The sequence below is a fragment of the Canis aureus genome, chromosome 33, assembly GCF_053574225.1.
Source record: "Canis aureus isolate CA01 chromosome 33, VMU_Caureus_v.1.0, whole genome shotgun sequence".
NCBI classification, from domain to species: Eukaryota; Metazoa; Chordata; class Mammalia; order Carnivora; family Canidae; genus Canis; species Canis aureus.
In genome coordinates, this window is record NC_135643.1 from 30,468,951 (window position 1) to 30,490,753 (window position 21,803).

Sequence of the window (21,803 nt, forward strand, 5' to 3'; positions counted from 1 at the left end):
ATTGTATTTGTAGAAATAAACAATTAATAGAAAAAAGTCAGTTCAAGGTTCATTTATTACCAAACTAATTTTGTGTGTGTTTTTTTTTTCCCTCAACACAGTCAGCATTAGACCCAGAATGAACTTACAGTCATGTGGCTGTTTTTCATTTCCCTGGTTAAGTTCTCTTGCTCTTGCTCATCAAACTGTGGTCCTTGGACTGGCAGCATCAACATCACCTGGAACTTGTTAGAATTGCAGACTCCCAGGCTCTAACTCTGACCCCTGAAGCAGAATCTCCATTTTAACAAGATTTCCAGATGATTCGCATGCACATTTGAGTTTGAGAAGAGCTCTAGCTTAGTGTTTTTTAATAGGAGAAGTACCCATTTTTGTATTATGGAATAAAACCTTTTCTGTTTTATCTACAAAGATGATAATCCACTAGTTAATAAATTACCATTGTATGAACATTCTCATCATTTATTATAGTTTATGTACATATACATACTCAGTTAAAATTCCACCAATGCCATCATTAAGTTGTCAGCTGACAACTGTTTTTAAAACTCTCACAAAATTCTTGTATCTGTTTGGTAGTCTGTATAGGAGACTTAAAAAAAGGGCTTTGCACCTGCAAGTTAGGTTCTGTTGACCAAGGTGGATTAATTAAAATGAAATTCAATATGGCCAGAGATCAAAGAAACTTTAGCAAATATCTAGACTTTGTCATTTTTACAGTAAAGAAAAATTAAGGTTAATGACTTGGCCAACGCAATTAAACAAAGAAGGGCCCAAACCAGGAGAGGAACCTGTAGGTCCAGGCTTGCAGTGAAGTGTAGTCCACAGATTGAACAGCAGAAGATACAGCCTGGCTTGTAGCCCCCACTAAACTGCTCATCATAGCTCCCTTTCAGGCTGTAGAACCCATTAGAGTTTAAGTACAATGGCTTTGTTATTGACCAATTATCAAAGATTAATAAATCACCCAGTAGCAATAGAAATGTGTGCTAGGCACAGGGCTACAGGACCACACACACACACACACACACACACACACACACACGTGTATATATAACTCCTTTTTAGTTTAATATTATCCGCATTTAACCAATGAGGACACTGAAGGTCTGAGACATGGAGGAACTTGCTTATGTTTACAGACATCTGGGAAGCAGCAGAGGTAGAAGGTGGAATCCAATTTGCAACTGTGTCTATCTCCAAAGCCAAGCTCTTAATGATTATACTATATGATCTGAAGATTTAATAACCATGTTTATATATATTCCACATGAATTTTTAAAAACAAATCTGACAGAAATGCCTATGTTCTTTTTTTGTAGATATACTTTGCCCATACAGCCCTGAAGTGGATAGAGAGAGCTAACATGGATGGTTCCCAGCGAGAAAGGCTTATTGAGGAAGGAGTGGATGTACCAGAAGGTCTTGCCATAGATTGGATTGACCGTAAATTCTACTGGACAGACAGAGGGTATGCTTCCTCCTTTAGTTTTAAGCCATGTGGGATGGGAGTGATGGCATAGGTAATACTGCTGGCCTCATCCTCTACTTTGAACCCAAGAATATATTGCTGGGCACTTGGGTGGGACTGGAGGAAAGATGCCCCTAACACTGTCCATTTTCCCTCCACTTTCTCCACACTACCAAGCAGGATGTTCCTCTTCTCATCAAGACTGGATCTATATCCAAGGGAGAATGGTGAGGACCAAGAAAGCAACATGTGTTTTTGCACTGTAGGCTGTGGTAATCGGAGAAATGCAAAGACTGTCTGAATACAATCAATTTTTTGATATGGATAAGGCCCTGTCCTGGGTAACGGAGATGCAAAGAAGCCTGAGGAGTGTCCATCTTTGCAGTAGGCTCATAGTTTAGCCAGGGAGCTAAGGCACGTGGACCCAGAAAAAAAAAAAAAAAAAAAAAAAAACAAGAAAAAAACAGTACAAATGCTTGTTCTACATATCAGTACAAGAGATATATAAATAAGGCTGGGCATAAATAATTGCCAAATGAAGTGTGTCCACACCCAGAGGGAGCTTTGGAAGAGGTTCCAGGAATCAAGTAGTCCAACCCCCCTCATTTTAGAGACCGGAATTCACCTTCTGTCTCCCTGTGAATGAGCATGAAGGAGGGAGCAAGGCTTCACATGGGAGTTGTGAGCAAAGTCCTCACAAGATTGGAGAGATGGTCTACTTTCCCTTACGTGGGAAAGAACAGAACAGAACAACAACTCTGATGTGTCTGCCACCCTGCCCTGGGGGTAATGCTTTTAGGGCTGTAGGAGGGGCAGTTGCATTTGGTGTATGCATGGCCTGTGTGAGCCCCAGGAGTGGTGGTGATAGGAGGAGGGTGAAGGAAGGAAGTGGGTGCTCCTATGTGTGCTAATGAGAGCCCTCTCCTTGCTTCCAAGAGAGACAGCTAACCACAGAGTATAGGCAGCTGTCACAAGATAGTGTTTAAATTCTCTGTGCTCTAGCATGTTTTCTCAGAATAACTTAAAGCCATAGAGTGTAATGGTAGCCAACTTATGCAACTGAGTTAAAGTAAAAGAAGATGATAGAATTAGGAGTTCACCTAGGAGTTCATCTCTATGAAATCAGCGGTCCCAATTCAGAAGGAGAGGTCCCAGGGAACAGGTTTATATGCTTGGAGGTAGGTTTTCTATGTCCTAGAAACATGGGAAACAAATGGTGTTTTAAAAATGAGCCAACTGTACAGGGTGTGCAGTTATCAATAACTTGGTACTTTTATGTCCAGGGTAAGTATATTTTCATTCATTCATTCATTTTGGTTTACATAAACATACTTTTATTCCTTTATTCTTTGGATATCCATTTATTGAATAACTGGAATGCACTAGACATTGTGCTAATAGCTTTATATCCATAACACTATGAATCCCAAAAAAGGTAAGTTTTCTTATCCCCAATTTAAAGATTAAAAAATTGGGAATTAAAGAGGAAGGTACCTTTCCCAATGGCAAGCAGCCAGCAAAAGGTAGATCTGGAATTTCAGTTGTAGTAATGATAAAAATCATAATAGCAACCTCTTCTGTGTTGAACCTACTTAAAAGGACATTTTAAAATGTCAGCTGTGCATAATAACAGAGCTTGTCCATGGTTGTTCTCCGAAGGGTAAACGTTGATCAGGACAGCAGATGTGAGCTGCTCTTGGTCTCTCTGAGGAGCCAGGTCTCCTCATATTTCCCACATTTGCACAGCACCTTTAATTTTAACAACATTTGATTAATGGCCTCATGGTACCTCCTGCAAGGCAATGCCTTCAGGAGCTAGTCACACACCTCCGTGTCCCAAAGAGTCAGACCTCAAATTCCCTAGTTCATTGGCTTCAGTAATAACAAGCCCTTCTAAGTCCTCTTCCCTCTAACAGCAGCTGTTAAAAAGAAAACCTTTAATTTGTCTGGAAATGAGAGGTTTATAGCTTGAAAACCTTGATATTAGCTAGAAATTGGATTTAAATAACTGAGATTCCAAGCTCATGATTTTAGATTATATGGTAACTTTTAACCAGTTAAAAGAGCCAGAGTGGATGCTTACAGTTTATATTGGCTGAGGAAAAGACAGATTCAAATTAACATCTAACAATAGGAAGGAAGCTAATTGATAATTCTACTGGCAATACTATTATTTAGCATTGAGGAATCCTGATTCTTAAAGTCAAAAGCCCAGTAAAAATGAATCAGGAGGGTAAAAACATATGTTTGCTCATGATTGATACCTACCAGGTGGAATAAATCACTCTTTTAGGGTTCCAGATGGATAACTGCTATGCTGGAAACAGGGTGGGTTTTGGAGCATGCCAGTGGCATCCAGGCCAATTAGATCATGGATAAAAAGAGAAAGATGCTCCACTAGATGAAGGGTCATGCTTGAACTCCTATGCACCCAAATATCTGTGCTCGTCTTTGCTTTCTCATTACCAACACTGGAGTTAGGGATTTGTTTTCTGCTGAATCAAATAGATGTGTATTATTGGGTGAACCCCTTGGGGAGCTTTGAAAGTAAATTCCAGCAATCCTACCTAAGACAGCTCCAGATTCAGGAGCTTATGTCACTCTGATTCTCATCATTTCACTCCTGCTCAAAACAGTAAGAATTCAGAGATGATGTAACAGTGAAACCAGAATTGACAGTTTTATCTCCCCTGGTCACAAGCAAGTGGCCTCAGAATTCCTTCCCTCCCACCAAGGGACAGGCTCAATGACAGTTGTGATTGAGTGAATTTGACACATCGAATTCAAAAATATCGTCCACCCGGCAGTACCTTCCCGACGATCACTTCATCTGGGAATAGAATTATCCTTTAAAAGTGGCACAGGAGTACAAATGGCTTCAAATTATCCACTGCCCTGAGTTAGTGATTTGCAAAGTGTCCTTGGCCAGCACAAGCCCTGAGCCAATTTTACCTTTGCTTTCTCTCCTTCATAAAAACTATGAGGAGGAATCTATGAAGCCTCTTCCCCACCAGGTGCTTGTAACCACACTTGGATAAACCACCCAGAGACTTCCTTAGTGCTTAGTAGAATAGGGAAAGGGGAATAGTACTGCTCTGTGTTTCTGGGAAGGCCCACAAGAACAAGGGCTAGGCCCTTCCAGATGTTCGTTGAATGAATTAAAAATAACCATACTTTCTAGTTTGCTAGGGAAGCAGGCTGAGCGGACACCACATGGTAGGGAGGGGAGGTTCTTCTTCTCCTCTCAGCCTGTGGTCCTACCTGCTTCTGGATGCTGCTTGGAAGCCCAGGTTAGTATACAGGGTGAGAGTGTGCTGGACTAAAGCATCTGCCCTGGGTCTGCCACCTGCATTGTTAACATTCTCTATATTAGAATTCCCTCTCCTCCTGCCAAACTCTAAGCTCTATAAAGACAAAGACAGGGTTTTGTTTACTATCGTCTCCAATGCTGAGGTCAATCTCCGACACACAGTAGGTGCTCAGTTAATATTTATTTGATAATGAAAGTCAGTCTAACAAATAAATAGAAAAACCAGAAAACAAGGATTTTCTCCTCTGCCAGAACCCAAAGGGTTATTATTATTTTTTTAATGTAAAGATGAGCAAATAATAATTTTAGTACTCCCATTTGTCTTAGAATTATGTGGAAGAAAATTAAGTCAACATAAATCTCCCTTCTGCTGTCCTCATGCTGGCTGTCTCTTGGCTCTTTGAGGCCTACTCTCTCTCTTTCCTGTGATCTGTGACCAGGAAGTACAGCTCCTCCTCTGGCTTTCATTGGGTTCAGCAGGAGCTGGGATGTTGTGAAGAAAAAGGGTTGGTGGTATTTATACTCCTGACTTTGTCCCTGCCAGACCCCTGACACAGTCGCCTCGTACCTTATCCTTTCACTGTGTATTTTAGTTGTGTGGGATAAATATTGGGATGCTGATTGAAAGACTGTGTTAAAAAAAATAGAATTTGTGAATGTATGTCCTGATATGTGTGTGTGTGTGTGTGTGTGTGTGTGTGTACATGTGATGGTCCTGACTTGTGTTGAGAGTATATGTGTGCACACATGTGGTGGAGGTGGTTTAGAGTGCCTCTTTGTGCATTTCTCTAAGTAACAGAGAAAAAGGAGTATTTTTGTTTAAAAAGTTGATATTTAAAGTTGATATAACAAGCTCCTTTATATTGCATGCATTTTAGAAAATCTCTTATTGAAGGGAGTGATTTAAATGGAAAACATCGTGAGATAATCATCAAGGAGGACATCTCTCAGCCACGAGGAATTGCTGTTCATCCAATGGCCAAGTAAGTTTTGTGAAAATAAGGCACTTGCCCATAGAGGTCATGAGACAGTTCATGTTTGATATACTAGTGTTCAAAATTTTTCTTAAGATCTCAGGTGTTCAGTGGAATCAGAAATCAAGAGAATCCATGAGATTAGTTCAAACTTTCAGAAATGATATAACTAGCATGACTTCCCCAACCTTTTATGTCTTTTGACTTTCTATTCTTACATAAACATTTTGTTATTCAGATAACCTTCCTTTTAAGCAAATTTAATTTTTTAAAAAAGAAGTGGGCTGTAGATGCAAACCCATGAAACTACTTCCTTTAAAAATCTATATTATTGCTTTCCTGAGCAAAGTATGGTATTTAGATTGTATGGTTTATGAATTCTATTTAGAAAAATCATAGGATGAGTTCTAATGATAGGTCATTCCTAGATTTAGACAACTGGAAAAAGAAATCACGAAAGATTAGAGGACTGTGTTGTTAATTGTGAATTAGTAACATATTGTTAACAAATGTTGGTTCAGGTTTAGAGAATTAAGTAGAATAATGAATTCCTTCCTAGTTGTTAAAAAACAAGGGTTAAAAACTAACCCTATATAACTTATAATGGGAATTTTATGAGGGTGATGGGAAATAATATATTGGTAGTAATTGCTAATTGATTTGGAGCCAGCCACGTGATTAAAAAAGTGAGAATGTAACCATCTCTAAACAAACTAGGATAAAAGATAATGAACCATATTGACCTCAAAAAATGTGCCTCAGCATCTGATTTATGGAACTTAAAATCAACCAAATTAACTGAGTACATTGTATGAAACTAGATAACAGATAAATATGCTATTTCCTTTATGCTGTAATTTTACATATATAGTAAGTTTTACATATGCATAGCAAAGGAACAGGCTAATAAGATTTTATTGCCTTCTGCAGCATGAAACACTAATTTAAGAATATGCTCTTGAACACACTTTCAATTGGTAATATAGTACAATTTTTCAAACTAATAATTTCTTCTTTATCCAATGATCTGAGCTTTAATTCAGCATTACCTGTCCAAGATGCTCTACATAAAAAGATAATTTTTGCTATTGAGAATTATTTGTCCGATGTACACTGTTATACTTTCTGTATTCCTTGGTGTACTACTTCAGTTTATTCTAAAATGATTTTACATTGATGTTTTCAGTGTTGAAAGAATGGAAGAATTTTTTCATGCAATTTTATTTGTTGTATGCTTTCTTGATTAAAGGAGATTATTCTGGACTGATATGGGGATTAATCCACGAATTGAAAGTTCTTCCCTTCAAGGCATTGGCCGACTGGTTATAGCTAGTTCTGATCTGGTCTGGCCCAGTGGAATAACGATTGATTATGTAACTGACAAATTGTACTGGTGTGATACCAAGCTGTCTGTGATTGAGATGGCCAATCTGGATGGTTCAAAACGCCAAAGACTTGCCCAGAACGATGTAGGTGAGACTTTGGGATGGGTGATTTCTTCATCTTGACCTGAGTGTTGATGCGTGTTAAATAAAAAGTGTGTTTATACACACACACACACACACACACACATACACACACACGCACAAACATACACTCACCTGTGAGAGAGATATGGAGACAGACTTCTTTGGGAATGTCTGAGCTACAAAGATTACCTTCACATTGGAATACTGGATAAAACATTGTGATGAATAATCATTTCTCTTTGCCAAGATTTCCCAAAATCAGAATGAAAATATTAAAAATTTACGACTTCTCTAGGAATAAGAACTTGGTTCAGTTGTTGTCATTTCTTATGTTTTAGGCAAAGATTAATAAATATAGTTTTCTTTCCTATTATATTTTCCGATTTTTCATGGGATGTCATGTATGTTCATAAATATATTTAAAATGCTATAGTCTATGCTAAGTGTTAACAGAGAAATACTGGGGGATCCCTGGGTGGCTCAGCGGTTTAACGCCTGCCTTGGGCCCAGGGCGTGATCCTGGAGATCTGAGATCTAATCCCACATCCAGCTCCTTACATGGAGCCTGCCTCTCCCTCTGCTTCTCTCTCTCTATGTCTCATATGAATAAATAAATAAAATCTTTAAAAAGAGAGAGAGAGAGAAATACTGGGGGTGCCTGGGTGCCTCAGTCAGTTAAGTGTACAACTATTGGTTCAGCTCAGGTCATCATCTGTGGGTCAGGAAGTGAGCGCCCTGTGGGGCTCCCTGCTCAGCGAGAAGTCGACTTCCCTTCTGCCCCTCCACTCATTCCTTCCCCGTGTGCACTCACGCATGCTCTCACTTTCATAAATAAATAAATCCTTTAAAAAGACAGAGAGCGAAATACTGAATGTACCAGAAGCCATTGCATGTTCTTGAGCAGGAAATGTGTATGATAAGACTGGCACCTCACTGTAACCCTTAGTAACAGTATAAGGGTTGGATTGAAATCTGAAGAGAAGGAAATTAGTCAGGAGACTCCAACAGTTGTCCAGTCAACAGTTGATGAAAGCCTGAGATAGAACATTGCCATTTCAAAGTGGAATGGAGGATTAGAGTATTAAAAAGAATTACTATGAACGAAAAATTTAGAGGATTTGGTCATAGATTAAATATCAGCACAAGAGCCAGAAAGATGTTGAAGATGCTTCCGAGATTCAGAAACTGGTTGGTTGAGAAGATACAAAAATATAGTCTATCTCTTTTATGAAGAAGCTGACTAATAATCCGCATAAGATATTTATTTTTGTCATTCTTTTTGGCTTAGAAGATATGAATTTCTAGATTTGTATTATACATTAAATAGGTCATGATAAGTAAAACTGAAAATCTTGCATACTTCCAAGTTTCCTTGAAAATTAAAAGTATACTTTACAATAAATCATAAGCCCATCTAAGATCATAGACTTTATTCATCCATGCACTTAACAGATATTTATTGAATCATTTTAGGAAGTAGAGATACAGTAGAGAGTAAAATAAAAATGGTTCCTGTGAAGTCCTGGAGCCTGGGATGTGGGGACATATATTATTAAAAAAATACATCACCCAAATAAATGGAAAATTATAGCTTCGCTATATGGAGGTATAAAGGGATTTGAATTATCCAAATCAGAATGTAAAGATACCATATGCTAAACCAAAAAGCATAGCAAATACTTAGTGAATAATTTCTGTGGTGCTATAATATGTGACTAATACAACTTCCTATTAAAAGCAGTTATCAAATATTTGATATGAAAATATCTAAGTGACCATTTCCATCATTACAGTGCCATCTACTGGCATAAAAGTGGTGGCTTCTCAGCTGCTAACTCAGAATTTTTAATGTAAAGATTTAAGGATTAAACTAACATTTTTTATTTACTTATTTATTTTAAAGATTTTATTTATTTATTTGAGAGACAGAGCATGGGGGGTCAGAGGGAAGAGGGTGAAGCCGACTTCCCCCTGGGCAGGGAGCCCAATGCGGGGCTCAATCCCAGGACCCTGAGATCATGACCTGAGCTGAAGGCAGATGCTTATTGGACTGAGCTATCAAGACGATTTTCATATGGTCTCACTCATGTGTGGAATCTAAGAAATGAAACAGAGGATCATAGCGAAAGAGAGGGAAAAATAAAACAAGACAAAATCAGAGAGGGAGACAAACCATAAGAGACTCTTAATCATAGGAAAGAAATTGAGGGTCACTGGAGGGGACAGGATGGGGGGACGGGGTAACTGGATGATGAACTTTAAAGAGGGCACATGATGTAATGAGCCGTGGGTGTTATATAAGACTTATGAATCACTGACCTCTACCTCTGAAACCAATAATACATTATATGTTAATTAATTGAATTGAAATAAAATTAAATAATATATTACATTAAAATTTAATTTTGCAAGGGAGGTGAAATAAAGACATAAACTCACAGAATAAAAATTTAAAGAGAAAAAATTGGATTCATTCATTCATTTTTTTTTGAGAGAGAGAGTGTGCGTGGGGGTGATGAGGAGAGGCAGAGGGCAGAGGGAGAGAGAGAATCTTAAGCAGGCTTCATGCTCATTGTGGAGTCTGATGCAGGGCTCAATCTCATGACCCTGAGATCAAGGCCTGAGCCAAAATCAAGGGATGGATGCTTGACTGATTAAGCCACCCGGATGCCCCTGAAGAAACTAATTTTTTATTTAACATTCAACTGTGGCTCTACTATTTAAAAACATAAGGAAAATTATGTCTAGTGTGAGGATTTGTTGAAAAACTCTCACTAATTCTCATCAAGTATACTTCAAAATTAAAAATGAGAAAAACAAAAAAATTTTTAAAGGTTTTAAAAACCATAGCTAATTCTGACACATGCTACAACATGTGTGAACCCTAGGGACATTATGGTGAGTGAAATAAGCCAATCATAAAAGACAAATACATATGATTCTATCTACCTGAAGTATCTAGATTAGTCACAGTCACGGGAAGAAAAAATACAGTGATATTTGCCAGTGACTAAAAGGAATGAGAAATGGAAGTTGTGGTTTAATGGATATACGGTTTCAGTTTTGCAAGATAAAAAAATTCTGGAAATGGGCTACACAACAAAGTGAAGATACTTAACAATACTGAAATGCACACTGGGGTTAAGATGATACATTTTATGTTAAATCTTTTTTGCCTTAGCAAAACAAAACAAAACAAAACAAACAAACAAAAACCAAACACCTCACAGCTGTATAAAAAAATTTCCTTGCTGCATTTATTGCTTGAGTTAGGGACAAAGGCTAGAGACTAAAACGCATCTTAATGGCCCTGGTCAATAATGATGATTGGAGACTCATTGTCCCCAGGATAAGTGATTTTGAGTTTGCTGCCAAAAGAGGGAGACATTCATTCTAATCTACTAAATCCATTGCTCATTTGCTAAAGAAACAAACAAACAACAACAACAACAACAAAAACCACAACAGCAACAAAAAAAACTGGCTTGGGAAATGTGACTGGACATGATTAAAGCTTCCAAATGTGGGACTCTGCAGCTTTAGCCTCTAACCACTTGAGATAGTGTATTACAGCATTTCCCTGCTTACTATAAATACTTGAATATCTTATCAGGGCAGTTCCAGGGGCATGGAGAGGTGGTTAGTTGAGGTGGGGTCGGAAGAGCCATTTAGGGGTTGATAAGAGCCATGAAAATGGAGGCAGGAGATAATAGATACTTTTAAACAGCTTGGCTAAGAAGGGAAGGAAAAAGACAAAAAGAAGCTAGAGGAGCCAAGAAGATGAGGATATTAATGAGCTAAGGGAAGGAAGCTAGTAGAATGAAGAGAATGAAGGTGTAAAAGAGAAGGGTAATTGACAGAACCAGGTGTGAGAGGAGACAGGAAGAATGAGCCCAGGAGGACAGGCCAATGGACTAATACCAGGTAACGGGAGAGATGGGAAAGGAGGCGGGGATCCAGTGCAGGGATCCAATGCAGGGAGATGTGTTGTTGCAGATGGGAATTTAAGGAGACACTGTTACTCAATTCTTTCAAATTGCTAAAGATCCTTGCAACAACCAGTGGCAACTTAGTCTATCACTTATTGTTGCTGCTCAAAAGGCAAGAATCCTAATGCAAAGAGAGATAAAATAACTTACTGAAGCTTAGCCTATAGTGACCAAGTCACCAAACATGGAAACATTGTCACCCTGGCCTCCCCCTCCTTGACATTCTGTCAATAGCCCACATTCCCCCACTCTGCGGATGCTGTGTGTCAACGCTGGGACCTCCTACCACCAGGCTCCCATTCTAAGACGAGGTTCCCTCAACGTGTGGGTTCTCCGTGATGCAGGTGGAGGTAGCCGCAAGTATCTTGCTTAGCAGCTATGTGAAAGGAATGCTGCAGTGTAGGAATCGTGTGAGCATGTTGTAAGCCTTGTTCTTTTAAAAATATTCATGGCAAAGACAAGATGTGTGTAATGGATTGAAACTGCTTCCAGGTCACCCATTTGCTATGGCCGTGTTTGAGGATCACGTGTGGTTCTCTGATTGGACTATGCCATCAATAATAAGAGTGGACAAGAGGACTGGCAAAAACAGGGTACGTCTCCGAGGCAGCATGCTGAAGCCTTCATCACTGGTTGTAGTTCATCCATTGGCAAAACCAGGTACACTGGCCATGTCACACAGTCTTTCTTAGGCTGGCATCTATAACCATTTTAATTGTTTGATGTGAGAGGCGGAGGGGGGTATTGCAATTCTCATTAATTTGGGTAGATGTTAAGATTTCCTGAGATTGGGTTGGGTCTAAACTAAGACAATCTGGTAGTGAATTTGGGCTTTGTCTCCCCATTCTCATGTTTACTTCTCCTGACCAGCTTCTACTTAATTGTTCCTTTTCACAGACTCCTTGGGTTAAAGGCACTGAGGGTGGGGATGGGGCGGGGCACAGTTTAGACACCTGAGGCGAAAGCTTCTATCTATTCTGGGGCCTTTTCCTAGCCCTTGAGAGTGCCAGGGAGTGAGCATCCTCCAGTGTCCTCTAATAACCTCCTTCTGAATTGCTCTTTGTTGGTTTGACTAGATTATGAGTCAGGAAATAGGGATTATATCTGCCTAAAAAACTTCTTGAACAAAAGTACTGGCTATATTCAATAAATACTCATAAGGTAATAACATTCTGAACTTACCCAAGAACTGGCTCTGTTTGGAACTCTCCTGAAATAGTTCTTGATATAGGCTCCATTTAGATACACCGAGTTTCTCTCCCCAAAAGCTATAATGCTGTGGTTTGTACCAATGGCACTTTTTCAATCTCCAAGCCCATCTGTGAATGTACCTCTTTTCCCCCCACAAGGAGCACAGCCCTGCTTATATCAAAATGGAGGCTGTGAACATATTTGCAAAGAGAGGTTTGGAACTGCTCAATGTTTGTGTCGTGAAGGTTTTGTGAAAGCCCCAGATGGGAAAATGTGTCTGGCTCTGAATGGCCATCAGATACCGGCAGGTAAGATGATAAATTATATGGCTAAATTATCTTACTTTGGCTCAGGAATATAGTTCTCTATCAATCCTTGTGCTATTGCTGATTTTCAGTATTTTGTATTATTAAAAGATTTCCTACTTCAGAGCGCCTGGGTGGCTTAGTTAGTTCTGCATCTGACTCTTGCTTTCAACTCAGGTCATGATCTCAGGGTTGTGAGATCGAGCCCTACCCTGGGCTCTGCTGTGGACATGGAGCCTGCTTAAAGATTCCATCTTTTCCTCTGCCTCTGCACCTCCTCCCCTCCAAAAAAAACCCAGCTTCCCTGCTTTTAGGGATGCCAAGTCTTTTTGTTTCGTTTGTTTGTTTTCTCTGATGAATTTGGTCTCCTTTTGAAAGACTAAATTCAATTGACCTCCTCTAGTAAAATGAACAAATGATAATATTCAACATGTTAGGTTCCAGTCCTTTGGCCCCCCACTTACAATGGAGTGGCCCAAACTTGGAAAAATAAATGCCAGCATTTTACCACCTCAGATAATGATCAGAGACATTTTGTTTAGATGTTTTATGGCCTCAATTTTAGAGGTGATCACATACGATCCTCCTATCATATAACTGTTTTTTTTTTTATAACTGGTTTTAATGTGAAAAGCAAAGTCCTTTGTAGTAAATAACTTTAGAATAGTAAATAAGTGTAGGGAATGTAGCCTGAGAAGGCTTGTGGTCCATGTTTAAAGAACTAAATATGACTTTGAGGAAGAGGATGGAAAAGGAAATCAAATGTGATGTGTAACCAGTAGTGCTGATTTGCTTACCTTGAATGTGCATGCAAGCAATTGGGGAGTCTTTGAATTCATCCCTTGATAACTTCATACCAAAGAGAATTTAAATTGTATTAAAAATGTTTTTTAAATTCATTTATCTAGTAGGCATGGTATAAATTAGGTGGTAGATTAATAGCAAACAAATGGATTGGTTATCTATGGACCAGAATTGGTTATTTTGGATTTTCAGAATTTTCTATCAATTGTAGCTTTAGAACAACAGTTCTCAATATTTTGGGTTTTAAGACCCATTTACACTCTTTTTTTTTTTTTTTAAGATTTATTTATCTTTGAGAGTGTGTGTGTGAGAGAGAGAGAGAGAGAGAGAGGACGTGAGAGGGGGAGGAGCAGAGGGAGGGAGAGAGAGAGAGAGAGAGAGGACGTGAGAGGGGGAGGAGCAGAGGGAGAATCCGCAAGTGGGCTTCCCACTGAGCACAGAGCCTGACACAGGGCTTGACCCCACAACCCTGGGATCATAACCTGAACCTAGATCAAGAGTTGGACACTTAACCAACTGAGCCATGTAGGTGCCCCGAGGACCCCTTTTCATTCTTAAACATGATAGAAAACCCCAAAGAACTTCTGTTAAAGTGGGTTATATCTATCAATAATATTAGAAATTAAAACTAAAACTTTTAAACATGTATATATTAAAATCATAATAATATTCCATATGTATAAGCATAGCATATTTTTAGGGAAATAAATAACTATTTTCTAAAACAAAAACATGTAGTGAGAATAATGGCACTGTTTTATGGTATAACTTTAATATCTGGCTTAATATAGGGCAGCTGGATTCTCATGTCTGCTTCTATGTTAAATCTGTTGCTGTGTTGTTTTGCTTGAAGGATATGAAGAAAATCTGACCTCACACAGACATGGATTTGGAAAAGGGAGGATTGATAATTTAATAGCCTTTTTAGATGATACTATGCCAGAACTGAACGGGTCATAGTTTCTTAAGCCGTAGCTGCAGTGCAGAATCTGAAGCCACATCAATAAACTTTTGTCACCGACTACATTAAAATCCAGTGGTCTATTTTGTACTTTGAGTGGCTCTTTTACTAGTGCATAATTTTGTGGCATCATGTTGGTCATTTGAACATACGGATTGGCTGAGTTGCGCATATCTTCCAAGTGTGACACACATACAAATCACATTTATTAATTATTACCGTCAATTCATTAGACAAGTCTTTGAGTTTGGGGATTTTCATCAAGGTCATGGTGGTGGCAAAAATTTTTCAGAATTTTATTTTCACTTGAAAGTTGAAATTTTATCATTGGCAATAAGTACTGCCAATTGTTTTTCTTGAACAACAGACTCACTTTATTTTTGAAAAAATGCTTGCCAAATTTCCAAGTGTTTATGACATACTTAGTCTTTCAAGTAAAAATTATGTCTAATGAGAAAAGAGGCCAGTTTCAGTTTGCAGCTCAGAGTACACACGTGCTTTTCCCCCCCGACAACCAGACGGCCATCGTAACTTCTGAATGTGCAGTGTTTTAGATATACTTCCCACTTCATTGCATAGAATATTAAAAAGCCAAGTATGCCATGGTTGAGAACTTTAAAAAATTAATAATTCTTACTACTTCATCATGGTTCTTCTTAAGTGAAACTAGAGTGTGTGTGCGTGTGTGTGTGAATGTGTACAGTGAAGAATGTGATTATTAGTTGAGTTTGGTGCCATTGCCTTAATTCATGCTAAGGCACCAACAGTTTTACCTAATGTCTAATTTCACATGTATTTACATTTTGTGAAAATAATTTTTACCTTATGAACTCTGCAATGGGAACCCGGGGGTTCATTGACCACACTTTCAGAACACACTTAATGTTTTAGAGGATCCAATTTTCCCATGTACTGGGGATTTGCATAGGTCCCATACCTATTAAATTATGGCTTGTTTATACCTTTCCATATTTCTAAATACTGGTAAAATAAAGTTAAAATAAGTATCAAAAGCAGCCTAAGGAAGAAGGAGTATAAATGGAAGGCAGGTTGGGGAGATTATTTTACTAATTTGTCCTTAGTAATTGTGGCTGTTGACTGTGAGTTGATTATGTGCATAAGAATTTTGTTATTCTACTCTTACTGGTTTTGCCAGTACCTAAAAGAGTCCTGTTCTTTTGCCCACTGGCTCCCCCAACCCTCAACCAAGTGCACTGAGTGAAGCTGGGAGGGTGTGGGAGAGCAGGCAAGGTTTTCTAAGTCACCAAGACACTGCTAGTTTCTCTGAATGTTCTTACTGTAAGAGTAAGTCTGAACTTACAGCCAACAAACAGCTATAATGTAAATTAAATCAAAACTTCTTGAATCATATAAGGTAAATTGACTGTATTTTCTGTATCTTTTGACCTTCAGTAGGTAGTGAAGCAGATCTAAGTAATCACGTAACGCCAGGGGATGTCTTACCCAGAAGTAAAGGATTTGAAGATAACATTACAGAATCTCAGCATATGCTAGTGGCCGAAATCATGGTGTCAGGTATGAATAAGGAATTCTCCAATATAGGTTTGGTTCCAACAATTTCCATCTTACCAATCAGAATTTTGACTTAGCTCTCTAACTTTGACAAAATCTACACAAAACTCCTGATGCCAAACTTTGGACTCAAACTTTGGTCCTTCTTCTTTTCTGAATCATGTGCCCAAGGAAGATGGCCCCATAGGAGACTGGACATGAACTTTACTCATTCAGAATCTTTGAATGGAAACTTCTTTGAATAAATCTAACTTGGAAACAAAGGTGAAAAAATAAGACCGGACAGATTTGACTGAGTCCATCCCCATCCATACCTAGTAATTTTGATATTTAGCCCATTTAGCTATACTTGCATTAGTGTGAAAAGTAGATAGTAACTGGGAAGCAGTATAGGTTGGTTGCCTCAGCTTCTCCAAGTTTACAAACAGCAAATGTTAGAATTGTTCTCTTCTATATTGCACAATTATCACCAAAATGCTAAATAATTTGTTCAGTATATAACAACTTGAGGTAGCCTAATTCTTGTATACTCTATATTCACTCATGAGGTCAGTGGTTTTCAAAGTGGGCTTCACTCAGCCCTGGAACTTCTGAAAACCTCACCCCTTCATTCTGCTCTCTACCCTGTAATCAGTGCTACTCTACATTGACACATTTTATTTACTTATATTTCTGACTAAGATTTTATTTTAACAAAGTGTCTGTGTCTAAAAATAAGTTTGAAAGCTCCCCTTTAAGACCTTAGATACATTTAAAATGCTCATCCAACTTTTGTGGTCTGCAGACTGTTTTGTCTGTGTACAAGACCTTGGAGACTTCTCACCTCTCCCTGTAAGAACTTATTAGTACAGGGATGCCTGGGTAGCTCAGTTGGTTAAGCATTCCACTCTTGATTTTGGCCTGGGTCATGATATCAAGGTTGTGAGATAGAGCCCTGCATCAGGCTCCTCACCTAGTGGAGCCTGCTTACTCTCTCTCCCTCCCTTTGCCTCTTCCCTCTCCCTCTCTCTCTTAAAAAAAAAAAAAGAACTTATTGGTATGATTTTTTATAAAATATCAGCACAGAGGTGGATATTTTTGGTAATAATAATTTTTATGGAGCTTTAGAGTTACCAGGTATTATACCCTCTAATTGGATTCTTTTTTTTTTTTTTAAGATTTCTTTATTCATTTGAAAGAGGGAGTTGGGCAGGGGGAGGCAGAGGGAGAGGGAGAGGAGAGAGAACCTCAAGCAGACTACCTGCTGAACACAGAGCCAGATATGGGGCTTGATCTCACAACCCCGATATCATGACCTGAGCCAAAATCAAGAGTCAGAAGCCTAACCAACTGAGCCACCCAGGTGCCCCTCTAATTTGATTCTTATCACAACCCATCACTTTATAGATTTGAAAACTGAGACTAAGATATATTAAGGTACTGACTTTACCAACGACTTTTGAAAATCATGACCAAATAATTAACTCATGTCAAGAAAAGGTCTGGAAAGCATTAGCACATTAGGAATATTACTCATTTAGTGATTATTTATTTGCTATACACTATGCTAAGCACTATGGATATGATGATGAGCTAAATATAGCCCTATTCTCGAAGTTCACCGTATGAGTAGAGACAAATAAATGATAGACTAAAACAATATAAATAAATTATTATAAACAATATAAATAATAGTATTGAGAACAATTTCAAAGTTGCTAGGGATCCTTAAAGGTTCATAGAGCATATTTTGAAGGACTAATGTTTGGGAGATTCAAAGACCAAGATGAATGACAGTAAATTAGACACATGGGTGGGATCGGGGAGTGATGAGATGGCCAAAGATTTGGAATATGTATACTGTATAATAAGCTGTGTTTTGTTTCATACCTGAAACTATACTCTACCTTGTGCAGAATAGATGGAAGTGATTGTCTTTGTGAAAACTACCTCATTTTTCCATATCTGAATTGTGTTCTATTTTGTCTTAGTCTATGAGGTTTTTGTTCTACTCGTGTTATGCTAATGGGTCATATTTATGTTTTGTAGTGAGATTTCACTTAAAGTGTCTATGCTAAAAAGAATTTGAAAAATCTATAATAGATTTTAGGTTAGGATCAATATATTCTTAGTCCCCAGAGGCACACAGACTGGTATATAGCAAGTAGATCTGTATCCAACAAGGCAAAGAAATTCAGTCATAAAAAGGTTTTGTTGTCGAGTTTACTAAAATAATGAGTTCTAAATTCATGAATAAAACTTAAAATTCTTAACACAGCCTGTTGGGCTTTGGTGAACTAGTCCTTACACACCTCACCAGCCTCAGTGTGTGCCTTTCTGTCCTTGACTTTCTCTGGCTGGCTTCAGTTACACTGGCCTTGCCTGTAACAGACAGATGTTGTGTTCTCAGTCCACAGTGCTCTTTCTACACCCTTCCAAGTCCTGTGTATCCTTCAGGTCTCAGCTTAATATACTCTCACTCTGAAAGCTTTTCCTAGTCTCCTAAGCAGGTGAGATGAGTTATTTCAGGTGTCTTAGAACCTGGTATTGTTTTTTTTGAGCATGCTTATCACACTTGTACTTCAATAACTACACAAGGAAGCAGAACCCCTGTCTATATTCTCCGTCTCTGTATTGTTTGTTCTCACTAGGATCTGGCATGTAGAAGGTACTTTTAAATGAATTCATTTTATTAGTTTAAATAATAGGCCCAAGAGTCTTTTCTGAGTCTTATCTGAATCAGGTAAGTCTAATTCTGATTCAGAGTGTCACAATACTCTTGTTCTTTATCATCCTTATTTACATACATATAAAATTTATTATTTTCAGGTCTTTTTTTTTTAATCACTTTTTCCAAGTCCTTACAATAATCACGTGAAGTAGACTGGACAAAAAGTGTCACCCGTATGTAATTTGGAGAACAGGAATGTGAAGCCCAGGCACTTGTCTCTTCCAGAGCTAGTTTGTGACAGGGAGCACTTTGGCTATAGCCCATCTCCCCCTACAACTGCATATTTATTGCTTTTCATTATGCAAAAACTGCCTTGGGATTTGCAACTTACCAAATAAATCCTGAATCATATTCTAATTTAAGGCAATTCTGCAAGTGATTTAAAATGTCTTGGGCAATTGGATACTGTCCACCATATGCTGAACAGCCTTGTGACTTGAGAGCTAGTCTTCCAAATAAATGCCAAATCAAATGGATAATTGATTTAGTCTGAACTTGTCCATCTTGAAAAGTCATGAGTGAGAGATGACCAAGCAAGAATGAAGGGCATGTGTTCCCACAAGAGAAATCTTACTCAAAGAGCTAAGCAAATCAAATGCAGTTACCCAATGTAACTGCATTCACATAGAATCTGAATCCTACTCATCTAACTTTCTTTAATTTACGGGCAAGTTTAGAAGACTTCTCTTACCTCTTCTATACTCAGATGAGCAAACTTACCAATGAATAGTGAGATGATAGGTTATATCCTGCTGTGGTATATTAGATCCCCCCAACTCCAACTGTGGCGTTTGGAGAATGATTATATACATAAGTAGTAAAGGGGAAAAAAAAACCAACTTACTCATGTTTATGCCTCAACATGCAGCTCTGTCCCCTGGGGCATTTGCATTTCAATGGAGTATGAAATAAAATGGTCCATTTACAGCATTTAGTTTATATGGTTCATGACTTTATAAAAGTGCCTTGAGGTTTGCAAGTCACTGCATAAATCTTGACAATAAACATACATTGTGACATACATATTCTGTAATATATGAAACATAATTTTAGTAAATTGACAATAAGTCTTTTTATTGTATCTTGCTTGATTGTAATAAACTCTTATTTATTGTACCTCTGTCATGTTGGTACACAGATCGACTTGTTATATATTAGTCTATGTCTCTTTGGGGGATAAGAATACTTGACCCCTATTGTATGTCATGGTGGTTGGGAATTCTCAAATAAACAAAACTGTTAATATTTGAGCCCCTTTACTCCTGGAGATTTTATAGTTCAAATTTGCAAATGTTTTAAAAAAAATTATAAACAAGTTCACACAGGGCTCTTTGAATACCAAATAGTTCTTTAAGACTACAGATTTACTGAGAGCATATAAATGGGAACACATGGCTTATGGATCCTTTATTTATTTTTTTAAGATTTTATTCATTTATTAACAAGAGACATAGAGGGAGAGGCAGAGACATAGGCAAAGAGAGAAGCAGGCTCCCTCTGGGGAGCCTGGTGCGAGACTCGATCTCAGGACCCATGGCCTGAGCCAAAGGCAGACACTCAACCACTGAGCCACCCAGGTGCACCTTGTAGGTCCTTTAATATAGATATAGCTTACAGGTCAACTAATTATTTCTATTTGGAGGTTAACCTGTCCCAGAACTCAGAAAGAAGTGCTGGAAAACTTTCAAGTCCATTTTCCCTTGGAGGTCTGCAAATGATCTAATGGGGTTCTCGCTGTTTGCAGATGCTGATGACTGTGCTCCTGTGGGATGCAGTACATGGGCTGAGTGTGTTTCAGAGGGAGAAAATGCCACATGTCAGTGTTTGAAAGGATTTACTGGGGATGGAAAGCTATGTTTTGGTAAGAGCAAAGGCCAATACACATAATATCTGGAAAATAGTGAACCAGAAACATTCTTTCAGATAATACTGATTCAAAAGCTCCAGGGGATTTATGTAATCAGCAGGATTGAAAAAAATTATTTGATATTAGCTAAAAAGATGATGGATGGCATATAGTGTATATGAAATAGATAATATGTTGTTATATTACAGTGAGTTTATATTAAAATTACATAATGTATGCAGTTGACAGTAAGGAGGAAAATTTATAATTAGCTTCAAAAGCATGAATCTGAATTTGAGTCAATTCACAAATTCAACAATTCCAATAAAAACAACTTTTCCCTCTAAAATCTTAGGTCATAAGTTTCAGCTTAATAAGTAGATTGTGCTGGATAGTTTTCCATTTTATATTGATAGCCTTGAAATTTTCGTTAGTGATTACTGTAAAAATCTCAGTTCTTACAGTCTGAAACTCTGGCACAATGTGATTTATTTACCCATACTTAGCTGATCAGACACCTAAGCAATCTGTAAAAATTGATTCGGAAGTGAACTTTATGACCAAGATGCAGAGTTTGCATTAAATTTCCAAATAGTATCTGTAAGTGGCTGAATGATTGTTTGCAAGCTTATATACTTCTTTTTCCTATGATTCTCACTTATACTGGGATTGTCTACATATTTCACTAGTTCATCATTTTGCCCACAGACATAGATGAATGTGAGATGGGCATCACGATTTGCCCTCCTACCTCCTCAAAGTGCGTCAATACTGAAGGTGGCTATGTTTGCCAGTGCTCAGAAGGCTACCGAGGCGATGGGATCCACTGTCTGGGTAAGAGAGCATGTGTGCCAAGGGAGGAGGGTGGAGGCAGGCCTCCGTGGATCAGAAAACACCGTGGGTGTGATGCGTTGAGAAGGATATAATTTAGATACCACACACATTAAGACTAAAAGAGAAATAGTGTGACCTGTTCAAATGGACAGATCTCAATTCTTGATGAACAGTCAGGTTTGAGCCCTTATGCTATATGATTGCACTAGTCACCTGCAAGACCCTGCAGAGGTTTTGTGCCCCTCTCCTTTCTAAGTCTTTCTCTGGGGTTTGAGTGACTCCAAGTGCCTCATCAATACTCCACACCTCCAGCAGTCATGGGGGCGTCATCCAGCATTTTCATTGTCACTGAATGGTTTGGGTTTTGTTTTTGTTTTTTTTTAAAGATTTTATTTATTCATGAGAG

At 38.3% G+C, this 21,803-nt stretch overlaps 1 protein-coding gene across 5 annotated transcripts in view; it reads left to right on the forward strand.

The window, feature by feature from the left end:
* EGF (epidermal growth factor) overlaps positions 1-21,803 on the forward strand; it is a 93,071-nt gene that overhangs the window by 52,214 nt on the left and 19,054 nt on the right. For 3 of the 5 annotated variants that reach the window (XM_077882286.1, XM_077882290.1, XM_077882289.1), the window contains exons 11-18: positions 1,323-1,471; positions 5,660-5,764; positions 7,005-7,228; positions 11,706-11,873; positions 12,563-12,712; positions 15,888-16,010; positions 20,462-20,578; positions 21,272-21,397. In XM_077882286.1, coding sequence (XP_077738412.1) covers positions 1,323-1,471; positions 5,660-5,764; positions 7,005-7,228; positions 11,706-11,873; positions 12,563-12,712; positions 15,888-16,010; positions 20,462-20,578; positions 21,272-21,397 — 1,162 coding nt within the window. The remainder of the gene's footprint in view (positions 1-1,322; positions 1,472-5,659; positions 5,765-7,004; positions 7,229-11,705; positions 11,874-12,562; positions 12,713-15,887; positions 16,011-20,461; positions 20,579-21,271; positions 21,398-21,803) is intronic. The other 2 variants (XM_077882287.1, XM_077882288.1) reach the window with 2 other exon arrangements.